General features: G+C 43.2%; 1 protein-coding gene across 3 annotated transcripts; it reads left to right on the top strand.

Moving 5' to 3' along the window:
* The first annotated feature begins 10 nt into the window (after window positions 1-10).
* On the top strand, window positions 11-17,070 carry LOC134342681 (uncharacterized). Of its 3 annotated transcripts, XM_063041092.1 has the most exons (4): window positions 11-305; window positions 2,177-2,324; window positions 2,572-2,607; window positions 14,822-17,070. In XM_063041092.1, the coding sequence occupies exon 4, from the start codon at window positions 15,799-15,801 to the stop codon at window positions 16,714-16,716; it is 918 nt and encodes a 305-aa protein (XP_062897162.1). In that variant the 5' UTR covers window positions 11-305; window positions 2,177-2,324; window positions 2,572-2,607; window positions 14,822-15,798; the 3' UTR covers window positions 16,717-17,070. The 3 variants fall into 3 exon arrangements, with proteins under 3 accessions (XP_062897162.1, XP_062897160.1, XP_062897163.1); XM_063041090.1 differs by lacking the exon at window positions 2,572-2,607; XM_063041093.1 differs by lacking the exons at window positions 2,177-2,324; window positions 2,572-2,607.
* Window positions 17,071-18,567: the final 1,497 nt, after the last annotated feature.

Below are 18,567 nucleotides of genomic sequence, written 5' to 3'. Positions count from 1 at the left end.
GATCTACCCAGCACGTCAAGTTGGAAGTTGGGGAGAGTTATTGGATAGTGGTTGTCGTGAAAGTGGGAAATAAAAGACAAAACAGAAATAAATTCAGAAAGTTAATTGTCATTTAGCCATTCATGAATACCTATGAATACAACCGAACGAAACAGCGTTAACAACAGGAATTCTGCAGATGCTGGAAATTCAAGCAACATACATCAAAGTTGCTGGTGAACGCAGCAGGCCAAGCAGCATCTATAGGAAGAGGCGCAGTCGACGTTTCAGGCCGAGACCCTTCGTCAGGACTAACTGAAGGAAGAGTGAGTAAGGGATTTGAAAGCTGGAGGGGGAGGGGGAGATGCAAAATGATAGGAGAAGACAGGAGGGGGAGGGATAGAGCCGAGAGCTGGACAGGTGATAGGCAAAAGGGGATACGAGAGGATCATGGGACAGGAGGTCCGGGAAGAAAGACAAGGGGGGGGTGACCCAGAGGATGGGCAAGAGGTATATTCAGAGGGACAGAGGGAGAAAAAGGAGAGTGAGAGAAAGAATGTGTGCATAAAAATGAGTAACAGATGGGGTACGAGGGGGAGGCGGGGCCTTAGCGGAAGTTAGAGAAGTCAATGTTCATGCCATCAGGTTGGAGGCCACCCAGACGGAATATGAGGTGTTGTTCCTCCAACCTGAGTGTGGCTTCATCTTTACAGCGTTAATCCGGGGCCAAAATGCAAAACGCAGTACCAGCAGCCATACACAGCACAAGGCATATAGAACACATAAAAGATAGCAAGTATTTATAAGATAGCAGTAAAATATAGCAGTAACATTCTGGAAATATGTCTTTCTTGTATGTATACTGCCTGTGCTGTTGAATATTTCCAGAATTCTCTGTTTCTTCAGAATCAGAATCAGGTTTATTATCACTGGCATGTGTCACGAAATTTGTTAACTTATCAGCAGCAGTTCAATGCAATACATCAATAACTCAATTAGAGTATATGTATATTGAATAGATTAAAATCATGCAAAATGGAATACTATATATTAAAAAGTGAGGTAGTGTTCATGGGTTCAATGTCCATTTAGGAATCTGATGGCAGAGGGGAAGAAGCTGTTCTTGAATCACTGAGTGTGTGCCTTCAGGATTCTGTACCTCCAACCTGGTGGTAACAATGAGAAAAGTGCATGCCCTGGGTGCTGGGGGTCCTTAGTAATGGACACTGCCTTTCTGAGATTCCATTCTTGAAGATGTTCTGGGTATTTTTTTAGACTAGTACCCAAGATGGAGCCGACTAAATTTACAACCCTCTGCAGCTTCTTTCAGTCCTGTGCAGTAGCCCCCCCCCCCACCATACCAGACAGTGACGCAGCCTGTCAGAATGCTCTCCACGGTACAACTATAGAAGTCTTCAGTGTATTTGTTGACATGCCAAATTTCTTCAAACTCCTAATGAAGTATCATACATCAAAGTTGCTGGTGAACGCAGCAGGCCAAGCAGCATCTATAGGAAGAGGCGCAGTCGACGTTTCAGGCCGAGACCCTTCGTCAGGACTGACGAAGGGTCTCGGCCTGAAACGTCGACTGCGCCTCTTCCTATAGATGCTGCTTGGCCTGCTGCGTTCACCAGCAACTTTGATGTATGTTGCTTGAATTTCCAGCATCTGCAGAATTCCTGTTGTTTACGTCCTAATGAAGTATATCCGCTGTCTTGCCTTCTTTATAGCTGCATCAATATGTTGGGACCAGGTTAGATCCTCAGAGACCTTGACAGCCAGGAAGTTGAAACTGCTCACTCTCTCCACTTCTGATCCCTCTATGAGGATTGGTATGTGTTCCTTCGTCTTACCCTTACCGAAGTCCACAGTCAGCTCTTCATCTTACTGACATTGAGTGCAAGGTTGTTGCTGTGACATCACTCCACTAGTAGGTGTATCTCACTCCTGTACGCCCACTCATCACCACCTGAGATTCAACTAACAATGATTGTATCATCAGCATATTTATACAGTAGATGGCATTTGAGCTATGCCAACCAAAAAGTCATGGGTATTGTGTTGCCCTTAAGGCATTTATTTGACTTTGTTGGATCTACGTTTTAAATGATTTGTTCGTAACTATTTTCTAGTTAAAGTTAAAGGTTGATAATTAAGTTACAGTATAACAAAGGTAAATTCATTTTCTATGGTATAGCGTGGCATGCGATGACGTCACCTCCGGTTTCGCTGCGTCTTGTGTGTAACTTCCGGTTCGGGAAGGTGTGAAGGTGGGTGCCATGCATGCGGCATGATCATGAAGAGCTCCGTGTCTACCCACAAACAAACATTACAGAAGCAACGCCGTAAGTTCATAAGAATGTATTTGAAGTAAAAATATTAACGCGGTTTCTGTTAAGGAAGCGGTGGTTGGGGCGGCGCGCGTGTTGGCTTTTCAGTTTGAAACACGGGGTGGGCTCAAGCCCGATGGCGGTTTGACACGATCCCCATCGCCTGCTACTCGGGGTGGCTGGAGACTCTCGCTAAAAGAGGTTGTGCGTGGTCCCCAGAATGAAACAGACGCTGTATATATTTGTATTTTTTTATCAACAGTTTTCATCATACGATGCTAATGTGGAAGAGTGAATGGTAAACTGTTAACCTTACTACAACTCTATCTTCATTGGCTCCGGTTTAACTTGGTGTTTAGTCAGAGTTTCAACACACTGCACGGGAAGACTACAGGTATGGAGAGAGTAGAGCAATGGGCACACACATCCCTGAGGTGCACCAGTGTTGATTATCAGTGAGGAGAAGATATTATCATCAATCTGCACAGATTGTGGTCTTCCGGTTAGGAAGTCAAGGATCCAATTGCAGAGGGAGGTACAGAGTCCCAGGTTCTGTAGCTGTCGATCAGGATTGTGGGAAAGATGGTGTTCAACACTGAGCTATAGTTGACGAACAACATCCTGACATAGGTGTTTGTATTGTCCAGGTGATCTAAGGCCGTGTGAAGAGCCATTGAGATTGTGTCTGTCATTGACCTATTGTGGCGATAGGCAAATTGCAATGGATCCAGGTCCTTGCTGAGGCAAGAGTTCAGTCTAGTCATGACCAACGTCTTGAAGCATTTCATCACTGTAGATGTGAGCGCTACTGGGCAATAGTCATTAAGGCAGCTCACATTATTTTTCTTAGGCACAGGTATAATTATTGCCTTTTTGAAACAAATGGGAACCTCTGACCGTAGCAGTGAGAGGTTGAAAATGTCCTTGAATACCCCCATCAGTTGGTTGGCACAAGTTTTCAGAGCATTACCAGGTACACCGTTGGGGCTTTCTGCCTTGTGGGGGTTCACCCTCTTTAAACTATGACCATGACTATGACTGACTAAAGACAGCTTAACGTCAGCCTCTGAGATAGAGATCACAGAGTCGCCAGGTGCAGCAGGGATCTTCACAGTTAGTTATGTTCTCCCTCTCAAAGTGGGCATAGAAGGCCTTGAGTTCATCTGGTAGTGAAGCATCGCTGCCATTTATGCAATTGGGTTTTGCTTTGTAGGAAGTAAGGTCTTGCAAGTCCTGCCAGAGTTGTTGTGCAACCGACGTCACCTCCAACCTTGCCCTTGTTTCTTTCCCCTTGAAATAGCCCTCCGCAAATCATATCTGGTTTTCTGGTACAGACCTGGGTCACCAGACTTGAATGCCACAGATCTAGCCTTCAGCAGATGACATACAGTACCTCCTGGTTCATCCACAGCTTTTGGTTTGGGAATGTACAGCAAGTCTTTGTAAGCACACGCTGGTCCACGCAGGTTTTAATGAAGTCAGTAACAACTGCAGCATACTCATCCAGTTTCGAAGATGAACCCCTAAATATGGTCCAGACCACCAATTCAAAGCAGTCCTGTAGGTGCTCCTGTGCTTCCCTTGTCCATACCTTCTTGGTCCTCACTACTGGTGCTGCAGTCTTCAATCTCTGCCTATACTCAGGGAGTAGAAGTACAGCTAGGTGATCAGACTTCCCGAAGTGAGGGCGCGGAATAGCACGGTAGGCATTCTTGATGGTGGTGTTCCAGTGTGTCGTCAATATTGTGCTACCGTGCCACGAGGAAATGATATGAGTCAGCTGCACCTTTCCTCATTCCCTGTCACGCACTGTTGAACTGGAACATAGGGTTGCCAACTGTCCCATATTTGCCGGGACATCCTGTATATTGGGCTAAATTGGTTTGTCCCATACGGGACCACCCTTGTCCCGTATTTCCCCCGCTAAGGTAGAGCATTCCTATGAAACCTTTCGTGCCAAAATGGTGTAAAGCGAAGAAGCAATTACCATTAATTTATATGGGAAATATTTTTGAGCGTTCTCAGACCCAAAAAATAACCTACCAAATCATACCAAATAACACGTAAAACCTAAAATAATTCTAACATATAGTAAAAGCATTAATGATATGATAAATACATAGCCTATATAAGTAGAAATAATGTATGTATAGTGTAGTTTCTCTTAACAGAATCGGGAAGATTAAGCCAAAACTGATTTGTAGGGGAAAAAATCGGCACATACGTGCATGCACACGACACACATGCGAACGTCACGCATGCACGCACAGGAGCCCGCGCAAGGCTTCATGGTCATGATAGTCTTTCTCGGGGTAAAAAAAAGTGTCACGTCAACACACACAAAAAATGCTGGTGAACGCAGCAGGCCTGGCAGCATCTTTAGGAAGAAGTACAGTCGACGTTTCGGGCCGGGACCCTTCGTCAGGATTTGACAGCTACTTTTGTCCCTTATTTGGGAGTGAGAAAGTTGGCAACCCTAACTGTAAAAGACGTGTTGAGGTGAGCTTAACCCTACTTGAACACCACTCCCCCACCCGCCCTCCACCCCCACCCCCCAGTCGGACAGTCCGCAAGAATATTGCCGATATTAAACCGGTCCGTGGTGCAAAAAAGGATGGGGACCCCTGCTCTAGTATTGCATGTGATCTGTTGATGGTAATCGCTTACTGATTTTTTCAGACTGGCCTGGTTAAAATCCCCCAAAATGATGGTGAAGGCGTTAGGGTATATTTCATTTAAACCAAGTGCTATAGTTATTTGTGTCTAGAACCAGTTGGTGGTAGCTGAAAACTTCACCAATTGAATGTCGAACATAAGAAAATCTGCAGATGCTGGAAATCCAAATCAACACCCACAAAAATGCTGGAGGAACTCAGCAGGCCAGGCAACATCTATGGAAAAAAGTAAACAGTTGACATTCCAGGCCAAGATGCTTCATCAGGTCTGGAAAGGATCATAGAAATCTATAGCACATTATAGGCCCTTCATCCCACAACGTTATGCCGACCCATGTAACCTACTCTAGAACCTGCCTAGAATTACCCTACAGCATAGCCCCTATTTTTCTAAGCTCCATGTATCTATCTTAGAGGCTCTTAAAAGACCCTATTGTATCCACCTCTACCACTGTCGCTGACAGTGTGTTTCACGCACCCAGCATTCTCTGTGTGACAAACTTACCTCTGGTACCCCCCTTGAGTCAATTTACAAACACCTTAAAATTATAGCCCCTCGTGTTAGCCGTTTCAGCCCTGGAAAAAAGCTTCTCCCTATCCACACAATCAATGCCTCTCATCATCTTACACATCTCTATCAGGTCACCTGTCATCCTCCATTATGCCAAGGAGAAAAGGCCAAGTTCACTCAACCTGTTGTCATAAGGTATGCTCTCCAATCCAGGCAACATCCTTGTAAATCTCCTCTGCACTCTCTCTATAGTATCCACATCCATCCTGTACTGAGGTGACCAGAACTGAAAACAGTACTCCAAGTGGGGACTAACTAAGGTCTAATATAGCTTTAACATGACCTCACAGCTCTTGAACTCAATCCCACAGTTAATGAAGACCATCACACCATAGGCCTTCTTAACAATACTATCAACCAATTTCCCCCGGGATCAATAAAGTATGACTATGACTATGACTATGACTAACCCGCACAGCAGCTTTGAGTGTCTTATGGACACAGATCCTAAGATCACTTTGATCCTCCACACGGCCAAGAGTCCAAACATTAATATTATATTCTGTCTTCAAATTTGACCTACCAGAATGAACCACTTCACACTTAACTGGGTTAAACTCCATCTGCCAGTTCTGCATCCCATCAATATCGCACTGTAACCTCTGACAACCCTCAAGACTATCCACAACAGATAACACCCCCAATTTTGTGTCATCAGCAAACTTACTAACCCACCCTTCTACTTCCTCATTCAGGTCATTGATAAAAATCACAAAGAGGAGGGTCCCAGAACAGATCCCCGTGGAACACCACTGGTCACCAACCACCATTCAGAATACGAACCATCTACAACCACCCTTTGTCTTCTGTGGGCAAGCCAATACTGGATCCACAAAACAAGGTCTCCTTGGATCCCATGATTCAATACTTTCTGAGTGAGCCTCACATGGGGAACCTTATTAAATGCCTTACTGAAATCCATAAAAACTACATCCACTGCTCCTCCTTCATCTATGTGTTTTGTTACATCCTCAAAGAATTCATTTAGGCTCGTAAGGCATGATCTGCCCTGACAAAGTCATGCTGACTATCCTAATCAGATTATGTCTCTCAAATGCTCAAAAATCCTACCTCTCAGGATCTTCTCCATCAACTTGCCCACTGCTGAAGTAAGACTCACTGGTCTATAATTTCCAGAGTTCTCTCTACTCCCTTTCTTGAACAAGGGAACAACATTTGCAAGCTTCCAATCCTCTGATACTTCTCCCGTCCCTATTGATGATGCAAATATCATCACCAGAGGCTCAACAATCTTCTCCCTGGCTTCCCACAGTAGCCTGAGTTATATCTCGTCTGGTCCCGGTGACTTGCCTAACTTAATACCTTTCAACAGTCCTCATTCTTAATGTCTATACACTCAAGAGTTTCAGTCTGCCGTAAGTCATCAATTGCCAAGGTCCTTTTCAGGGCTGAATATTGAAGTAAAATATTCATTAGGTACCTTTGTTACCTCCTTTGTCTCCATGCATGTTTCCAATATTGCACCTGATTAGTCCTATTCTTACAGGGCTCATCATCTTGCTCTTCATGTACTTGTAGAATGTCTTGCAGTTTTCCTTAATCCTGCTCACCAAAGCCTTCTCATGGCCCCTTCTAGCCCTCCTAATTTCATTCTTGAGCTCCTTCCTGGCAGCCTTGTAATTTTCTGGAGGTCTAACAGTACCTACTTGCTCGAACCTTTCGTAAACTTTTGTTTTCTTCTTAATCTTAACTAGATTTCCCACATCCTTTGTACACCATGGGTCTTTTACCCTACCATCCGTTCCCTGCCTCAATGGAACATACTATGCAGAATGCCGTGCAAATGTTCCCTGAACATATGCCACGTTTCTGCTGTGCATTTTCCTGAGAACATCTGCTCCCAATTTATGTTCCCAAGTTCCTGCCTAATAGCCTCATATTTCCCCCTACCCCAATTGAATATTTTCCCTAATTGTCTGCTCCTATCCCTCTCCAGCACTATGGTAAAGGAGATAGTTGTGATCACTGCCTTCAAAAAAAGATATTACACCTGACCAGGTTCATTTCCCAATACCAGATCAAGTACAGCCTCTCCTCTGGTTGGCTTATCTGCATATTGTATCAGGAAACCTTCCTGAACACACCTAACAAACTGCACTCCATCTAAACCCCTTGCTCTAAGGAGATGCCAGTTAATATTAGGAATATTAAAATCACCCATCACAACAACCCTATTATTATTGCACCGTTCCAGAATCTGCCTCCCTATCTGCTCCTCAATGTCCCTGTTACTATTTGGGGTCTACAAAAAACACCCAGTAGAGTTAAGAAGGGGAGAAGTCAGAATTAGAAGGTGGGTGGGAGAAGGAAAAAGTACAAGGTGGCAGGTGAAAAGTGAAACCAGGAGAGGGGAGAGAGTGAAATAAAGAGCTGGGAAGCTGATTGGTGAAAGAGATAAAGGACTGGAGAAGGGGGAATCTGATAGGAGACGGCAGAAGACATTGGAAGAAAGGGAAGGTGGAGGAGCACCAGAAGGAGATGATGGGCAGGTAAGGGGAGATAATTAGATGTTGACTTGGAGAGCCATCTTCTGCAATGATACGTGGAGATGGTATTTGTACTCAAAGTATGGCAGCACCTCTACTTCCTTAGGAGTGGGCGAAGATTCAGCATGACATCTTAAGTGTTGAGAAACCTCTATATATATGTAGTGGGGAATAAATTGACTGCCTGCAGCAGAGCCTGGTATGCAAACGTCAATGCCCTTGAATAAGAAAATCCTTCAAAAAGTAGAGGATTGGGCCCAGTCCATCACGAGTAAAGCCATCCCCATCATTGAGCAATTCTACACCGAGCATTGTTGCAGGAAAGCAGCATCCATTATTAAGAACCTCTACAATCCAGGCCATGCTCTCTTCTCACTGCTGCCATCAGGAAGAAGGTACAGGAGCCTTAGGACCCACACCACCAGTTTATTACTTCGCAACCTTCTCAACTATCGGGCTCTTGACCCAAAGGGGATAACTTCACTCAACTTCACTTGCCCATCACTGAACTGTTCCGACAACCTATGGACTCACTTTCAAGAACTTTTCATCTCATGTTCTCAGTATTTATTGCTTATTTATTTATTAATATTTTAACTCATACTTGCACAGTTTGTTGTCTTTGCACACTAGTCAAAATAAACAATTATACAGTATCACAATAAACCAGTTACCTTGTACATGCAGACTAAAGATGGGCTGTATGTTTAACCCATCTCCCAGCTCTCAGTCCACAGCCCTGTGATGATCTACATAAGGATTTCTTGCTCCACCAGTCTTTGAAGCATTAAGTTGCAATCAGACACAAGTTTCTGTCTATCTGGAATTTCCACACGACACTCCACCTGAGAACATGCGATTTTTCTGTGGGTTTCTCCCACATCCCAGACACAGGTTGGTTGGTTTATTGTCCACTGTAAGTTGCCTCTGGTGTTTGTGGGAAGCAAGAGGGTCAAGAGATTAATCCACAAGTGAGAGAGAATACAGGGAAATAGGTGAGGGGGCTGAAAGGAATGCAATGAGAACCAGTATTCCCGCTGCTGTCTGTAAGGAGTTTGTACATTCTCTCTGTAACCGTATGATTTTCCTCCAGGTTCTCTGGTTTCCTCCCAGAATTGAAAGAGGTACCGATAGGTTAATTGCTGATTGTAAGTCGCCCCATGATCAGGCGATGGTTAAATCAGGGGTTTCTGGGTGGCATGTTTCGAAGGGCTGGAAGTATCTGTTCCATGCATTATCTCAACCAGGCAATCAGTCAATACATAAATAAACTTAATGAGCTGAATGACCATCTACATCATAAAAAAATATAAAATATTGATACCAGAACCCCACCAGACATGGGTTTCAGTCACCCGATAGAGGCTATACTATGTCACAAGGGAATGCAGATCCTAGAATCTGAAGGAACTCAGAGGGGATTTGATCTAAAACATCAACAGATCCTTCCCACACTCCAACCACCCCCGACAGATTCTACTCAGCCTGCTGAGTTCCTCCGGCCTATTGTTTATTTCTCTTTCTACTGAGCACGGTTCTTTTTATCCAGAGTTTTCTTTCCCAACTTTTTGGTGCTTTTCAAGATTCAGGATTAGTTATTGTCCTTCTTCAATACATGAGCGTAAAGGAGCCCAACATATCAATGTGATTACAAAGAAGGCATGTCACCAGTTACATTTCACAAGGACTTTGAGGAGATTTGGTATGTCACCAAAACTCCCACAATTTTCTACAGATGTACCACAAAAGCATTCTAACTGGTTACTTCACTGTCTGGTATGGCGGGGTCTCTGTACAGGATTGGAAAAAGCTGCAGAAAGTTGTAAACGTATCCTGTTCCATCATGGGCCCGAGCTTCAAGGACATCTGAAAGAAGTGATGCCTCAAATAGGCAGCATCCATTATTAAGGTTCCCATCACCCAGGACATGCCCTCTTCTTATTACTACCTGCAGAGAGGTTTCAGGAACCTGAAGACACACACTCAACATTTTAGGAACAGATTTTTCCCCTCCATTATCAGATTTCTGAATGGTCCATCAACCCATGAACACTATCTCACTACTTTAGTAATTTCTAATTGTAATTGATAGTATTTTTATATATTACACCAGGGGTCCCCAAACATTTTTGCATTGTGGACCAGTTTCAAATTGACAATATTCTTGCGGACCGGCCGACCCGGGGGGTGGGGGGGGCGGGGTAGGGTTGCCAACGGACAAGAGTAGCAGTCAAATACGTTGTTTACCCCAAGAAAGACTAGAATGACCACAAAGCCTTGCGCAGGCTCCAGTGCACATGCGTGTACATGCCGATCTTCAAATCGTTTCTGGCGATTCTGTTCGGGGGGGGGGGTTTAATCACGACCGGAATATAGGTGATACGTGGCTAATACACTCAATTTTGTTTCTAAAAGGGTTTATCTGATGAATTTAATATTAAACATACACCGCATATTTTCTTCGCTTGAATATAGTGATGTCAATTATCAGTGGAGGACAGGGGAGCTTGAAGTAAGTTTTGAATGAACTTCCAGTAGAAGTGGTAGAGGCAGGTTCGATATTATCACTTAAATAAAAATTGCATAGGTATACGCACAGGAGAGGAATGGAGGGTTATGGGCTGAGTGCGGGTTGGTGGGACTAGGTGAGAGTAGCGTTCAGCATGGACTAGAAGGGCAGGGATGGCCTGTTTCCATGCTGTAATTGTTATATGGTTATATAGGTCACTTACAAGTCAATAGCATCATAACATTTTAAGTAACGTTTGGATATTAAACACACAGCACATATTTTCCCTGTATGAACATATAAAATCATTGCAACACACCAATATCGCTGAATCAGTGGGAGCCCTGGGCTTGTTTTCCTGCAACAAGATGGTCCTATCGAGGGGTGATGGGAGACAGCAATACTCAAAGGGGGTTCCTTATGTCCAGTCTATTCCGCAATTTAGTTTTCGTTGCATTCATTGCAGAGATACGTTGGAAATGGAAGCAACATTTTCAGTGCATTCGTGGCTATCTCAGGATATTTAACCTTGACTTTGATCCAGAATGCCGGCACAGATGTTATGTCAAACATACTTTTCAGCCCGCCATCATTTGCAAGCTCGAGGAGTTGATCTCCTTCCCGCGCTAACATGGATGACGCGCGGGTTGACCTCGCATGCGTAATAGCTCAACAGTGGGCGTGACAGGGAATGAGGAAAGGTGCAGCTGACTCCTATCGCCAAATCATATCGTTCCCTCGCGGCCTGGTGGCGCATGCTTTGCGGCCTGGTACCGGTCCACGGCCCGGCGGTTGGGGACCACTGTATTACACTGTCCTGCTGCCACAAAACAACAAATTTCATGACATATATCAACGATAATAAACCTGATTCTGATGGAAAATTATTGTTACTCTGGATCTGATGCAACGCAAAAAAAAAGTGTAAAAACATAATAAATGTAAATATAAAAGCAATCCTATAAAACAATGAGTGTTGCTGTCCTGTATGTACATAAGATTAGCTTGTATACATAGACTGATTGTATGTAGAGGTCGACCTTCACTAATCCGGCACCATTGGGACCTGAGGAGTGCCGGATTATTGAAAATGCCGAAGTACAGAAGGATCACATTAAGCAATAGCTAACCAACTCATCATACCTTTAAAACATCATGTAAATCAGTACAAGTTAGATAATAATGAAACAGAAATATTAAATGAGTAGCAAGTGAAATTTTAATAAAGTAATATACTGTACAGGCACAATTAAAATAAAGGGAACAGGTAAATGTACAGGAATTAACTTGTACAGAAAAGTTGAGCACTTCCACTTCTAAAGTGAGACTTTAATATACTGCATCTGCTGTTGTTAGTGTTCTTCTTGGTGTACATCTCCAATACAAAGCAGTCTCATCAGCATTGTACACCTGCTCGGGGCTTAATTTTTCATCGGAGACTAACTTGGCAAACACGTCAACAAACTCTGCTGCTGCTTCCTTGTCTGCTGAACGTTTTTCACAACATACTGAACAAAATTGTAAGCCGTGACACTGCTTGAACCGATGAAGCCAGCCTTCACTATAGTCACACTCATAATTTAGTCCTGGTTCTTCGTGAAACACTTTTGCTTGTTCCTTCACCACATCTCCAGATAGTTCAACACCTTCACTTACACTGTTACGAACTGCAACGTTTTAGACATAAATCAGCAGCAAGAGATTTCACACTGAGTCGGGTTTTAATGTTAAAACCACTATCTTTATTAGTAACTATTTATAATATTGTGACTTAACCAAGATAAACAAAAGTTAACAGTGTTATGTGTGGAATATAGCTCCCAAATTAAGTTAAGCTCGGGGAAATAAAGCTTAAAGTCTCAAGATGATAAAGGAGGGAAAGTTCAGTCATCTACGGAATAAGTGATAGGAGAGAGGTATTTGTAATCCAGGGTGAAATGTAGAGAAGAGGTAATTACAAAGTATTCCACAGATTCCACGATGGTAAAATTAGATAACAGTCGCTGTAGATCTTGTCCGTCGTGTCGTTATCACCGAATTATCAGCGAAAGTGATCTGTCACAGGGATATCGTCTTCAAGGGATTACCACAGAATGTACCCAGGCAAGGGTTAACACATAAATGGTCTCCACAGGGTATCCCAAACAAAATCCTCTCCTTTGGATTATACGAGTTGACAGTCCCACATTCATTATGCACTCCGTGCTGATGTTTAACCCACCCTTGCGGGCACAAGAGAGTTCCAAACCCCAGCTGTGACAAGCTGAAGCTACCGGCTTCCCAGTCTCTCTCTCTCTCTCTCTCTCTCTCTCTCTTGACTGTGACTGTCTGTGTCCTTGTTTTAAAGTTAAACAAGCTGCAAGTCAGTCAGTGAACAACATCATAGTCCTGCCTCATATAGGTGCTCTTAAAGTGACAATCCACAGTAAAGGAAACCTGTGGGTTCGTAACAGCACGAAGATTAAACCACGTTATCAGCACTTTATCTAGTTCCGAACTTCTTCCATCTTTCATTGTTTTTCTTACGCACATCTGTTTCTTTGAGCCACTGTAAACGTAACTTTGCTGGATCAAATAATGACAGCACAAAAAGATCGTTACTTATCTTTTCACCTGTTTATTTCATCGAGCTCAGCCGGTGAGTGAACTTGGACCCGACATCAGGGAGAGAATCTTTCTCATCTTCCCGGCGGTTCTACAAGTTCACTGCCTGATGTCAGAATTGTCAGAAGTTATAAGGCCACCGATACAAAAGGACATTCAGTTTGATAACCATTCCAACCAAGTCAATGGACTATTGATACAAAGAACAATCAATTTGTTAGACACTTCAGCCACCTTAATTAAAGAAAAGAATATCCTACCTGGTTTGCTGGAGCCACAACTTAATTACAAGGATAAGAACATCCGTCAAATTTATGCTTTAATTTAGTAAGGAATGTTCTGTCTAATTTCCATCAGGTACTGCTCTTTGTCAAAATCAAAAGGTGTGAAAAGCCCAGAGACATCTTATGTGGATCTGGGCGAACTTTAACTCTTATCTTGCTCCAAAGAAAGCAGCTGTGAGACATTATTCAAACACACCGCAGTCACAGACATAGTCAGTACTGAATCCATTGTTTACAGGAATCTGAGAATCCCCCGTTCTCTTAAACTTTATCACCACTATCAGCAAAAAAATGTAGCAGTTTTTCTTTCTGTTTCTTTATGTCGTACACTGTGGAAGAGCCAATGTTGTAACACTCGCACAAGCATTTCACCGATACACCACCGTCCAGTTTTTTCAAGAGTTCAACCTTATCTTTAATGGATAATGTGCGGTGTTTTTGCTTCACAGCACAAGGTGCATTTCCTTTACTCACTGGGGCCATAATTGGGGCTAAAAAAGAGCAATGATATTAATAAATGCAGGAAAACAAGCAGGAATCACCTGTCTGTGCTTACAAGAGCGTGCCAACACGTGAACAGATGTAGCGCAACCATAACAATGAGCAGCAGAATGGTACGGTGGCCCGGGAAATTTGAAATTACAGTTGCACAGAAAATTTGAAATCAGTGCCGGATTATCGAAGGTAGTCGGATTAGTGAGGGTCGACTGTACATAAAGTGATCTTGATGCAGGAGTATCTGAACATAAGGTGACGCTGATGGGAAATGATTAAGTGCCTGATGTGGATGTAATGGTGGTGGGGGGTGGTGGGGTGGGTTCGTGGGTGGAGACGTTGATCAGCCTGTCATTGTGGAGGAAGTAACTCTTGTTGAATCTAGTGGTCCTAGTGTGGATGCTGCACAGCCTCTTCCCTGATTGAGTGGGACAAACAGTCCATAAACTGTTTGGGGTGACACAGCAGCATAGTGGTTAGCCCAGCACTTCACAGTATCAGTGACCCAGGATCAATTCCTGCCGCCGTCTGTAAGCTGTTTGTATGTTCTCCCCGTAGCCGCGTGGGTTTCCGTAGGCTGCTTTGGTTTCCTCCCACAATCCAAAGGCGTACTGGTTGATAGGTTAATTGGTCACTGTAAATTGTGAGTAGGCATGGATTAAATCTGGGGTCGCTGGTCAGCTTGGCTCCAAGGGCTGGAAGAGCCATCTCGGCGCTATATCTCAATAAATAAATAAATAAACAAACAGGGTGGGTGGGATCCTTCATGATGTTGCTGGCCCTTCTCCATTTAAAATTGTTTCTATGCTCTTTCTGAAATATTCTGAGCAACCAGAGATAATCATTTAATCATTTTTTCCCCTTCAGGTGAAGAAGTTGCAGAGACAGGCAATGGAACTAAGAAATTGATCTCACTCTTTTTGAGGCTGTGGAAACCTCTCAGCTAGTCTGCCAATGTTGCTGACAATTGGGTCCCAGTTGGCCATCTGATTGGTGAACTCTTATCTACACATTTGGATGTAATGTTTCTTATTTATGGTATAAGAAAGAGTTGAACACAAAACTTTGCCACCTTTATTCTTTTACTCTTTGCTTCTCCTTTCCCTTCTCCTACTACAACTACTGTCAGTTTCTATCAGCACTTAATCAAACGATCATGAAGTAACACATTTTATGCCTCATTCTTGACTTACAAAAGAATTTTGGATAAAAAGCATCAGAATCCAACACCCTAGAATCCTTTGTTTGCATCTTTACCTTGTCTTGGTAAACAAATGGCTTTTCTAAGAGATTTCATACCTAGGTTGACTGCACACTATCTGTACATTATCTTGCAAAGTACAAAGTCAATTTATTATCAAAGTATATATATGTCATCATATGCAATCCTTGCCTTGTCACAACATAGTATCTTGCAAAATGATGGTTGCCTTTCTCTATTCTGAAGTGTATGCACTACCACTTCTCCCATCTCTCCCTCCACTCAATGCTCCATCACACAACGCACCTTCCCCATGTGGTGCAGCAGATGATCTGGTATTTCTGCAATAGGAGAGTGTCACAGAAAATACTGGAAGGAGGAACACTATTACAGCAAACAGCTGGAGGGTCAGATCCTCGTTCAGACGCAGAGATGGCTGGACAGCGTGCACAGCTTGCAGGCAATCTGGTAGGTCGGAGCTGTGACTGAGTATAGGTTTCAGCAAGGCATTTGATAAGGTACCCCATGAAAGGCTTATTGAGAAAGTAAGGAGGCATGGGATCCAAGAGGACATTGCTTTGTGGATCCAGAACCGGCTTGCCCACAAAAGGCAAAGAGTGATTGGAGATGGGTCATATTCTGCATGGAGTTCGGTGACCAGTGGTGTGCCTCAGGGATCTGTTCTGGGATCCTTACTTTTCGTATTTTTATAAATGACCTGGATGAGGAAGTGGAGGGATGGGTTAGTAAGTTTGCTGATGACACAAAGGTTGGGGGTGTTGAGGATAGTGTGGAGGGCTGTCAGAGGTTACAGCGGGACATTGATAGGATGCAAAACTGGGCTGAGAAGTGGCAGATGGAGTTCAACCCAGTTAAGTGTGAAGTGGTTCATTTTGGTAGGTCAAATATGATGACAGAATATTTTATTAGTGGTAAGATTCTTGGCAGTGTGGAGGATCAGAGGGATCTTGGGGTCCGAGTCCATAGGACGTTCAATACAGCTGCGCAGGTTGACTCTGTGGTTAAGATGGCCTTCATCAATTGTGGAAGTGAACTTAGGAGCCGAGAGGTAATATTGCAGCTATATAGGACCCTGGTCAGACCCCACTTGGAGTACTGTGCTGAGTTCTGGTCGCCTCGCCACAGGAACGATGTGGAAACCATAGAAAGGGTGCAGAGAAGATTTACAAGGATGTTGCCTGGATTGGGGAGCATACCTTATGAAAACAGGTTGAGTGAACTTGGCCTTTTCTCCTTGGAGCTTCGGAGGATGAGAGGTGATCTGATAAAGGTGTGTAAGATGATGAGAGGCATTGATCTTGTGGATAGTCAGAGGCTTTCTCCCAGGGCTGAAATGGCTGCCACAAGAGGGCACAGGTTTAAGGTACTTGGGACTAGGTACAGAGGATATGTCAGGGGTTGTATGGAAGACCAGCAGTTGCCCATGCTGCAAGTCTCCCCTCTCCACGACACCAATGTTGTCCAAGGGAAGGGCATCAATATTGTCCAAGGGACCCATACAGCTTGGCACCAGTGTCGTTGCAGAGCAATGTGTGATTAAGTGTCTTGCTCAAGGACACAACACATTCCCTCAGCTGGGGCTTGAACTGACGACCTTCAGGTAGCTGGTCCAATGCCTTAACCACTTGGCCATGTGCCCACACTGATGTATTTCAGATACTGTACATATATATCATATAATCATATTTGTCACAAATCTCCACATAATATTTATCTGAGGTGTACTCTTATAGAAAGGAGAGGCAAGAAAGAACAATCGAAAGAAGAAAACTATGTACAGAGTAGGGAGTGATCTTTTTTTTAAACAACATATTCGTTGATTTGTGAGAATAAAATCAGGCCTATGAGGTGTTATGTAGTTAAACCATTTTTTCCAGTATGAATAAAATTGTTCCAACTTATGATTAACAGATGCTGTTATCTTCTCCATTTTGTAAATGTCCATTGTAATTTCCATCCATATATTTAAAATTGGGCTTTCCTGTGATAACCATTTCCTGGTAAGGGTCTTTTTACCAGCCACCAGCAGTACAATCATTAGATATTTATCTCTTTTCAACCATTCTTGAGGTATATACCCAAAATATATGGTCTTACTCTCGAAGGGTATTTCACATTCAAAAACAACAGGAATTCTGCAGATGCTGGAAATTCAAGCAACACACATCAAAGTTGCTGGTGAACGCAGCAGGCCAAGCAGCATCTATAGGAAGAGGCGCAGTCGACGTTTCAGGCCGAGACCCTTCGTCAGGACTAACTGAAGGAAGATTCAAAGATGTCTTGTAGGGCATTGTGTATCCCATGCTAACAGTCTTTGATAACGGGGCAATCCCAGAAAATATGATAATGGTTTGCATTTTGATTTCTGCAATTTCTCCAGCAAACAGGGTGCTTACTATCATAATGGGATTTCTGACAGGGTGTAATAAAATATCTTAGCAAGTTTTTCCATCCAAACTCCCTCCATTTCTGTGAACTGGTACACTTCCATTGATACCTCCATATTATTGTCCAGTCTTCCTCATATATTATTATCACTCCTTCCTTCTCCCATTTTGTTTTAATGTATGAAGTCGAATGTGTTTTAAGATTTGACAAACCCTTATACACGCTTGAAATGATTCTACTACCATTATCTGAATAATATGCTTTTCTAAATAGCTCTATCAGACATGAACTTGCCTTGGTTACATTTTTAACCGTCCTAGTAACATACTGTCGCATCTGTAAATACCGGAAAAAGTCTTGTTTTTCTAATAAGTGTTTCTCTTTGAGCATTTCAAAACTGAACAGTGTTCCTTCTTTCATTATATTGCAAATAGCTGTTATTCCTTTGGCTGCCCAGTCCTTAAATCTAGCATCCAGTTTATTCGATGTAAAATCCCAGTCATATGCACATCATTTAAGAATTGCAATGTCTCTCTCCAGTTTATATATTTTTTAGATTATGAAGACACGTAGTCCTCTTTTATTGTCATTTAGTAATGCATGCATTAAGAAATGATACAATATTTCCTCCGGTGTGATATCACAAAACACAGGACAGACCAAGACTGAAAAAACTGACAAAACCACATAATTATAAAATATAGTTACAACAGTGCAACAATACCATAACTTGATGAAGAAGTCTATGAGCACAGTAAACTTCAAAGTCTCTCAAATGTCCCACATCTCACGCAGACGGGAGAAGGAAGAAAAACTCTCCCTGCCATGCCGACCACAATCCGACTCTGAGTCATCCGAAAACTTCGAGCTCTGATCAGTTCTCCGACACCGAGTACTGAGCACCATCTCTGTCCGAATGATTCGACCTCGTTCTCGGTCGCCAAAAGCAGGCAAGGCTGGGGATTTTGAGGCCTACCCTCCGAAAGATTCCTGACCACGCAGT

The sequence above is a fragment of the Mobula hypostoma genome, chromosome 2 (assembly GCF_963921235.1).
Source record: "Mobula hypostoma chromosome 2, sMobHyp1.1, whole genome shotgun sequence".
Lineage (NCBI taxonomy): Eukaryota > Metazoa > Chordata > Chondrichthyes > Myliobatiformes > Myliobatidae > Mobula > Mobula hypostoma.
Note: the sequence above shows the minus strand (reverse complement) of the source record. Positions and strands in the feature narration are given on the sequence as shown.

What these genes read in the sequence shown, in the direction of transcription:
- LOC134342681 (XM_063041093.1), top strand. Translation starts at nt 15,799, where the DNA reads ATGGAGTTCGGTGACCAGTGGTGTGCCTCAGGGATCTGTTCTGGGATC.